Here is a 9438-nt window from a genome sequence, read left to right on the forward strand (position 1 = left end):
TTCTTCAAGTCTGTCTTAAAACAACAGTCAGGTGCCCATATGAGCTTTCTCATGTGACACAGTGCCCACCGTAGTAGCTTTTCAATACTTTGTCAACATTGCTATTTCTGGTGATATATCCATTTGTTTTTGTTTAAATAAGCTTTACTGGTTTTTAAAATGTTGATCAGCCCTGCTTTAAACCAAGAAATTGGCTAGATGTGGTACCTGAATTGAGAAACCTTTGACATTTTATGCTTTGCTGACAACAATGAAGAATGTGGCTTTTCATATTTTTTATTAATAGAGAAATATGGGAATATTGAAAATCATAAACGGCAAATAACAATTTTACAAACTACACTCTTATTTGATTCAAATGGCATCTAAAGAAGAAAAAAACATGTTCTCTCACTGCAAATATCGAACCATAGACTGCATGAATGACTCTTTATCCGTTGTTCTCATTTCCTGCAAAAACAAACAACTTCATGAGTCTGTGTTCTTGGAATCATCCATAATAATCCAAGAAAATACATAAATGCAGAGCAGAATGTACAAAGTTTTGCAGGAAGAAGTCCCATGAGTGGGTTTACCTGGGCAGCGTGTCACTGTATGGATCACTAAGAAAACAGGAGAATAAAAAAAATCTATGTTAAGAATTATTATTTTTAAGTCACATAACATGATAATTACACTAATGAGAGTAATTGTCTGTGAATCAGTGGGTTGGGGTCCTTACTGCTGGGCCATGATGAGGGGGATGCTGTCAGAGTGCAGCGGGGGGGCCCTGTCTCCAGTCCGGCTGTTGAACATGGGCAGTGTGGACAGAGGTGGAGAGTGTCCGCGGTCTCCGGCCATGCTCCTCAGCTCATCGCTGTTCCCGTGAATAGTGTGGTGGTGGTACAGCTGGATTCTGCAGCAAGCACAACATCACATATCAGGCCCGTCTCCTACGGTCGCAGTTTAATAAAGTTTTGGTTAGGTTTCAGCAAAAGTACTTGCAGGTTGAGGCCACAAAGTATTTGGTTAACATGGGACATGAATGACAGTCTTCCTCAAAATGTAATTCACAATGCAGTTTGGTTTTAGGGGAACTTGTTTTTTTAGGTGACAGGGCTGCAACATACATGTGTTGTGTTTTCTACAGCCTTTCCATAAGTTTATTTATTGTTCTATGTTACTTAATTAAAAGTATGTAAGTATCATCCGCCAAATGTACTCAAAAAGTGAAAAGTAAAAGTATTAATTGTATAGTAAAACTTTTATATATACCTTTCTGGATTAATATTACTGCTGCATTCATGGGTATGTTGCATTGTAACTTCTTTATATCCTGTTGGTTAGTTAAATCTACAGCAATGCATCATATTCTATATTAGATTATGGTATGTTTGTAGCGCCGCTGTCCTGTGAGAACCCAATTCTATAAAAAGTCAACCTGTTCTTTGTGCCGATGATTTTGCAGCTGATCCAAGAGGCTTTTCAAAGAGTTTATTTAGCAGAAGAAGTAGGAGGATTTTCTATAAAAATAAAGGAACACCCAAATTTGGAGATACTTAGTTTACACATGACAGGAAGGTGAAGAAACATTATAATCTAAAGCTGTCAATCAAATATTGTGGAGTAAAAAGTACAACATTTACCTCTGAGATATACTGAAATGTAAAGTTGCATAAAACGGGAATACTCAAGTGAAGTACAAGTACCTCAAAATGTCACTATAGATCAGTACTTTAGTAGATGCACTTGTTACATTCCACCGCTGATTAATGTTGTAACAGCATCAATCAGAGAGCAGTGAACAATGTACTTACTGGTTTGTTCTTGCATTCCTTTTTGCACTATAAAGAAAAGGAAAGAATCAAGAATAAAGTTTTACCACTATGTCATAGTTTATCAGGATCAATCAAAAGCTTAGAGTATTTGCTTTAAGGGTCAGTTCAGCAACATTACATCCTCCTTAAACCTACTGGAATCCTTTGCATCAGCTGCATGAATGTCCACAAGGGATAAGTTAGGGAAAATGTTTTCTAATGTGGCCGAACTGACCCTTTCATTTTCTATTCAGTAGATTTAAGACGGATGCATACACTCCCTCTCGTCTGCCAAACATGATGTAGGCCAGCAGCAGACACAGGATGATGGCGAGGATCAGGGGCACGATCACCGTCACGATGTAGTCCGGGAGGAAGTCTCTGCTCGGGGGAGACTCTGGAGGGCCGAAGTCACCTCCGTCCTCCAGGATCCCAGAACCCATGGTGGGAGCAGGTGGAGCCGGCTCCGCCTTCGTCAGATCAAACTGCAGAGAGGATGAAAGGGAGAAAGGTCAAAGAGGTTGTTGTTGGGATTAATCGTAAAGTATTTTGATCAGCTGTCAATCGTTAAAGTCATTTATTAAGTAAAGATGTCAAATATTTTAAGATGCAGGTTGTCAAATGTGAGAATTTGCTGCTTTTCTTGGTCATACATGAATTGAATCTCTTTGGGTTTTGGATTGTTTATCGGACAAAACGAGACTTTTAATGAGTTTGATATTGTAATGGCAAGTTTTCATGGTTGTCTGATGTTTCAAAGACAAAACAATTTATCAATATTGAAGATAACCATTAGTTGCAGTCCTAACTTAAGTTCAGTACCACTCTAGTGGGCCTAAAGATAAAATGAGAAATAACTACACAGGATAATAGAAAGAGAAAAAAAATACACAATAAGCAAAGAATTATAGTGTTTTCCTCAGACTTGTGAAATAATGGGGAGATTTACGTCTTCAGGCTTTTAGAAACGCTAAAATATTCAAATTAGACAATCTAAAAATCATATTTGTTGATTTAAAACATTTTACTGGCATCACAAGTTGACACATCTTTGAATCGAAAAGTCTTTCTCTAGTAAACAGTGAAAAATAAACTATATTTTAATCAGATTAAATATAGCAAATTTTCCCACTGTGGGACTAATTAAGTACTTATTTTATCTTAATCAAATGTCAAAATAGATGGAAGATGGATGGACTTTTCCTTTTTAATCAGCCTCATTTGATGGATTTTCGAAAGAAGTGAAAGTATCAAGTATTTCACAAAACAAAAAAAACAAAAAAAGGGAAAAAAGAAATTGAAATACTTTTTTTTTAATGTCTTAACCTCTAAATCATCTTGTGACTGTCTAAAACATAAGCAATTATAATCTTTGACATTTCAAGAGAATGACTTTGGCATACATGTCTTGTAAAGTCACTAATCAAACACTGCATTTCTCATTCAGATTGATCATATGTTTTCATTTCCAGGCCTCACCAGTTCTGTCTTGCACCAGGTGATACAGTTGCTGGGAATGTTGCAGAAGTTGCATCCTCCTGGGACCTTGACTTTGTTCCCTGCTGTGCACTGCTTCTGATGCTCCGATGTCATCACCCTCCGGAGACAATCTGAGAAATACTGCTCCGACCCCACCTTCACATACACGCTGACACAAAACCAGAGGTCCATGAACATGCAGTTATTCCAGAGTATAAACTTTACATCATATCTTTGTTTACCCTTCAAAGTGTCCCGCGAGAGGGAGGGGAACTCTGCCGCCCCGGTCGAGGGCGTTGGTGATATTGACAATTTCCAAGGCCTCCGTGTCCCAAAGCTTCTGTACATCGTGCTTTATTGCTTCCTGGACAGAAGAGGGCAGCACCTTCTCAATCTCCCTCAGCTTGATGAAGAACTCTGCCTGATAGGGCAGCATCTTCTCTGTGAGAGACAGCAGAGAGGTTATTAATGCACTCCACAGTATTACTGCTCATGCATTGGTGATTTAAATCAGTCATACCTGCAGTGGCTTTGATTACGAGGATGTGTCTGGCTGCCTCATAGCTCCTTTTGTTGATGGCGTAGATCTGTCAGAAGAAGAATAAGGGTTTATCACATCATAGTTTTCATATTATATCATTGTTTACTTTTCATGTTTGGGGCATTCAAGAAGATTTTTGCTTCTCCTGAAATGTTTCTTTCCGTCAGCCGAACTTTTCTACTTCTGCATTAGTTCTCCTAGATTTCCCATAATGCCTTAACCTTCTTGAGCATGTCTATTCATCTGTAAATACACTTTATGCATGTTTTCATACATATAAATGAAACTACTCATGTAGAGTCAGGCTTAGAAATTTAATTAGAATGAAATAAGTACATAACTATTTGTTTTAGTGATTTACAGGCATTTATAGAAATTTACTGAAAAGGGCGTAATGCATGTAAAAAAACTGTATTATAGTTATATTTCCTACATGTTTCTGCTGTATTAGCATGCACAAATAGTAAACCTATATTTTTTTTACAACCTAGACCTGTATTTTAAGTGATTACAACAAGAGATTAGTAACTTTTTGGAGGCACTTGTGTTTTTTTTAATGTATTTTTTGTTTGCTTTATACTTTCTAAATTGACAAAATGGGAAGAAGAAGAAGAAGAAGAAGAAGAAGAAGAAGAAGAAGAAGAAGAAGAAGAAGAAGAAGAAGAAGCATAGCATGAATGTGAGACAAGTACAGTTTAAATGTTTCTAAACAAAGACAAACATTAACCAAAGTCATCCTGGAATCCAGAAAGTATAAAGAGGCTGTAGTTTGTTAACATAAGGAGCTTTTTAAATCAGACGTGGAGCTGTAATCTGTGGTTACATCCCAAATATGAGCTGTAATACATTCTGTTTGATTGAGATAAAAGTGCCACTTATCTCTTCTTCAAAGACATGTTTCTTCCTACATTTTTAATGTTAGTTTAAAATGACAGCTTTAGAAAAACCCCCAGAGATCTTGTCCCTGGAGGGTCTGACAGCAGGACTTGACATTTACCACCGATGTGTCAGAAAGCTGCTTCTTTTTTCCAGATTTGTCTCAACTATTCTTATTTATGTTTGACCTATTATCTACAGGAACAGAGCAGTGTGAGAATATACATATAAATACAGCTAAGTGAGGCCAGAAATGTCAAGAGCAGCATGCTGACAGTGTTTTCATGATCACTTCATACCTCAATTATACTTTTTCCTGGAGACGTTGGCGTGCCGTACAGGAAGCCATTATCGTAGGGGTGCCTCTGGGTGAAGCGCAGCCACTCTGGGAGGTCTGGAAAATTCTGCCGGTTGCACTTAAAAATCATGGGGTCATCGTATAAGCGCCCTGCTGTATGAAGAAGAGTTGAGAGATATTGAAAAAATAAAGTATATTTCTTGTAAATCTTGCCTAATATTGACTCATTCTTACCGTAGAGTTTTGACAAAGGCTCAAAGTCATTCTGGAAAGTCTCTCTCAGCAGCTCATATGTGAAGAACTTGCCCACAGGAATGGTGACTTTGATCTCTGCACTGGCCTCAAACAAACTGACAGCACAGACTGTGTTAAAGTGTAAAAAGAAAAACACAAAAAGATTATTCTGCAACGTCAAACAAAACCTTAAATGTGACATTAAAATATGACAACACACAACCTCTGATGTTGAAGAGTTAAAGTCACACAATCCTTGAAATCAGGACCAAATGTTAAAAACATTGGATCTGATATTGCAAACATTCTTTCCAGAGTTGGTATTATACACAAAGTTAAACTGTTTCAGGAATAAAACTTGCCAGTTAGAAGGAAGACCCAGCTCCAGCAGCCTGCCATCTTGTTTTGGGCCTGTGATTGACAGGGCCAAGCGGAGAGGGGCTTGGTCACAGCGACAGACATGTCAGAGCTATTTTTACCTCGCTCACCTCATAACATCCGGAGGGACGCCTGTGAACGTGTGAGTGTGTGGTAAATAAAGATATGGAGATTCAAAATCTTGTAGTTACAATCTATTCAGGATTTTTCCAAGCCTAGAGAAACTAATTATAATTTTGAGGTACTTTACTTGAGTATTTCCATCTCTACTTCTTATAAATAAGTATATATATATATATATATACTTCTCCATTGCAACTTTTCAGAGGAAAATATTGAACTTTTTATTCTTTTATTTATCTGATGCTTCAGTTTTTAGATTAACCTTTATAGCTTCAAAATGTACATGTGATAAACAACACCAACACTATAAATAACATTTAATGAGGTCTACTTAGATCAGCTACAATACGCCTCTGTAGTACATGAAAACAATGATAATCAAATGCTGATAATTAATGTATATATAAAATATACTTCCATCCACCACTGGCCTTTGGTAATCCATACATTTGCAATCAATAATGACATAATTACTGCAGGTCAGGAAATTTCTGGTTGTTTTAAAACAAACGTCCTATCTTATTCCATGTTCCTTTTCTATCCTAAATTAAAATAGTGGGAAATAAACTGAATAACAAAACAAAAGCAATATTCATTATGTATCAAGGATATACAAAATTAAATTACATATATTGATCCCATGTATGCAGGGGAATTGAAGTATGCAGCAAAAAGTACAGATGCAATAAGTAGCCTCAACTTTATTCATTTATATATTTATTCAATTTGAGCTTCTTTTCATTTTCAATGGGATTTTACGCTTTTTAAACCCCATTTATATTTATATACAGTAAGAGTCAAAAGTTTGGACACACCTTCTCATTCAACTACTTTGAAGAATGTAAAATATAAAACATATTCTGGTTTGTTGAGCATTTGTTTGTTTACCACATGATTCCATATGTGTTCCTTCATAGTTTGGATGTCTTCAATATTAATCTACAATGTAGAAAATAAAGAAAAAATAAAGAAAAACCATTGAATGAGAAGGTGTGTCCAAACTTTTGACTGGCACTGTATGTCTTTTCATATTACTCTTCTCTTTATTGTCTTATCAAAATACTTATACGCCATAGGGGACAGCAGCTACACGTTAGTTTATTTAGGCACTAAATATCACAACTAAGTGACAAAATCAGGAAGTTGCAATACAGTACCAGTCAGAAAGTTTGGACACACCTTCTCATTCAATGTTTTTTCTTTATTTTTTATTATTTTCTACATTGTAGATTAATATTGAAGACATCCAAACTATGAAGGAACACATATGGAATCATGTGGTAAACAAACAAATGCTCAACAAACCAGAATATGTTTTATATTTTACATTCTTCAAAGTAGTTGAATGAGAAGGTGTGTCCAAACTTTAGACTGGTTCTGTACATTTGGGTCATTTTTTATTAGACAAAGTCATACGCACCATAAAAAAGAATTAATATGTTTACTATTTTTCAAAGTTTACTGACCTGTTTAATACTTTAATCTGCTAAATGTATTTAATTTGAACATAATCAGATATGTTATTGTACTCAGGCTTTTATACACCTACACACTTATTATTTATTTAATTCTGTATGTACTTCTTATTTTTTTGTGTTTTATACAGTACCAGTCAAAAGTTTGGACACACCTTCTCATTCAATGTTTTTTCTTTATTTTTATTTATTTCTACATTGTAGATTAATATTGAAGACATCCAAACTATGAAGGAACACATATGGAATTATGTGGTAAACAAACAAATGCTCAACAAACCAAAATATGTTTTATATTTTAGATTCTTCAAAGTAGTTGAAAGAGAAGGTGTGTCCAAACGTTTGACTGGTACTGTATATGACTTAACAGATTGCAGAACTAAGTGTTTTTTTATATTGAGGGGGTGTGGGTCCTCTTCATTTAGTGCAAACATAAGCTGATGACAAATGAAAAACTGTTTAATGTATGAATGTTTTTTCTGTGCAGTAAATCACCAATAACACACTTTTCTTATGGAAGGTGTCACTACTGCCTTAATGAAAAGTGATGCACATCCTGTTTGACAGCACTTCCGTCTTTTCAGGCAAAACTCCTGCAGTTGTGTCCTTCAGACTAGACCTTCATCTGCTGTGAGATAAACTAGATAATATGAAAAAGGCATGTTGGTAGGACAGTTGTGAATTAAATCTCTCATGTTGTTTTTAATGTGTGAACAAAGTGCATTAATGAGTTGTGGCCACCATGCAAAACAAAATCAGAAACCTAAAAAAGGAAATGCTTTGTCTGCCTCCACTGATAATGCTCAGTGTGTCTCTGCACAGATGCAGAATGCAGGAAGCAACAATGTGTCCTGCAAACAGCGGATGTGTCATTGGACGAGGAGGTTTGACGTGACGGACGTCCGACTGGGTCCTAAAGCCAGTCGAGTTCTCTGACAACCAAAAACAGTTTTATTATTTTATGAGTTAGTTATCTAAATGTATAATAATCGTAACAGGGTTTTATAGATTTGTTTTTGTGTGTGTGTGAAATTACACTTTAATATGATGTATATTTGATATGGAGACATATTGCTTGGGTTGAGTGTTTGACTACAGTAACTGTCAAAAGTTTGGACACACCTTCTCATTCAACTACTTTGAAGAATGTAAAATATAAAACATATTCTGGTTTGTTATATTCTGGCATAGTTTGGATGTCTTCAATACTAATCTACAATGTAGATTAATAAAAAATAAAGAAAAACCATTGAATGAGAAGGTTTGTCCAAACTTTTGACTGGTACTGTATAAAACACAAAAAAATAATAAGTACATACAGACTTAAATAAATAATAAGTGTGTAGGTGTATAAAAGCCTGAGTACAATAACATATCTGATTATGTTCAAATGAAATGCATTTAGCAGATTAAAGTATTAAACAGGTCAGTAAACTTTGAAAATAGTAAACATATTAATTCCTTTTTATGGTGCGTATTACTTTGTCTAATAAAAAATGACCAAAATATACAGTACCAGTCAAACTTTTGTACAACACCTTCTCATTCAACTACTTTGAAGAATGTAAAATATAAAACATATTCTAGTTTGTTGAGCATTTGTTTGTTTACCACATAATTCCATATGTGTTCCTTCATAGTTTGGATGTCTTCAATATTAATCTACAATGTAGATTAATAAAAATAAAGAAAAACCATTAAATGAGAAGGTTTGTCCAAACTTTTGACTGGTACTATATATTTGATATGAAGACACATTGCTTGGGTTGGGTGTTTGACTATATCCACATGGGAAATAATGTTACTTTAGTTTAGTTTAGCTAACTAACTGTTTTACCTCTCTCTTTGTTTGCTAACTCATTTCCAGGTGCTCCCAATCACACATGTAATTATATGGTTAATTATTTCTAATCAAATTACAACTTCTATTATTTATTTGCATTAGTTAAACTGTACATTTTTATTCCTGTTCTATCTTTATTTTGTTGTATAGTATGTGTATTTATTGTCTGTGTCTGTGTAGTTGTATAGTATGTGTATTTATTGTCTGTGTTTCTATCTTTATTTTGTTGTATAGTATGTGTATTTATTGTCTGTGTAGTTGTATATTATGTGTATTTATTGTCTGTGTAGTTGTATAGTATGTGTATTTATTGTCTGTGTAGTTGTATAGTATGTGTATTTATTGTCTGTGTAGTTGTATAGTATGTGTATTTATTGTCTGTGTAGTTGTATAGT

General features: G+C 35.0%; 1 protein-coding gene across 3 annotated transcripts; it reads right to left on the minus strand.

Moving 5' to 3' along the window:
* Positions 1–218: 218 nt before the first annotated feature.
* sgca (sarcoglycan, alpha) lies at positions 219–5638 on the minus strand. Of its 3 annotated transcripts, none has more exons than XM_054599010.1 (11): positions 5587–5638; positions 5225–5353; positions 4992–5140; positions 3796–3862; positions 3518–3716; positions 3276–3444; positions 2073–2281; positions 1797–1823; positions 722–895; positions 576–602; positions 219–450 (listed from the first exon to the last, which is right to left on the minus strand). In XM_054599010.1, exons 1-11 carry the CDS (start codon positions 5621–5623, stop codon positions 444–446), a joined length of 1194 nt encoding a protein of 397 aa, XP_054454985.1. In that variant the 5' UTR covers positions 5624–5638; the 3' UTR covers positions 219–443. The 3 variants fall into 3 exon arrangements, with proteins under 3 accessions (XP_054454985.1, XP_054454982.1, XP_054454983.1); XM_054599007.1 differs by having other exon boundaries at positions 4992–5143; XM_054599008.1 differs by lacking the exon at positions 219–450 and having other exon boundaries at positions 523–602; positions 4992–5143.
* Positions 5639–9438: the final 3800 nt, after the last annotated feature.

Source organism: Anoplopoma fimbria, chromosome 5 (assembly GCF_027596085.1).
Source record: "Anoplopoma fimbria isolate UVic2021 breed Golden Eagle Sablefish chromosome 5, Afim_UVic_2022, whole genome shotgun sequence".
NCBI classification, from domain to species: Eukaryota; Metazoa; Chordata; class Actinopteri; order Perciformes; family Anoplopomatidae; genus Anoplopoma; species Anoplopoma fimbria.

Bases quoted from the DNA above. Each gene is read 5' to 3' on its own strand.
- sgca (XM_054599007.1), bottom strand. From the start codon at position 5,623: ATGGCAGGCTGCTGGAGCTGGGTCTTCCTTCTAACTG. The intron at 5,354-5,586 runs GCAAGTTTTATT...ACTTTAACACAG, and splicing joins CTGGGTCTTCCTTCTAACTG to TCTGTGCTGTCAGTTTGTTT. The intron at 5,144-5,224 runs GTAAGAATGAGT...TTCTTCATACAG, and splicing joins GCCTTTGTCAAAACTCTACG to CAGGGCGCTTATACGATGAC.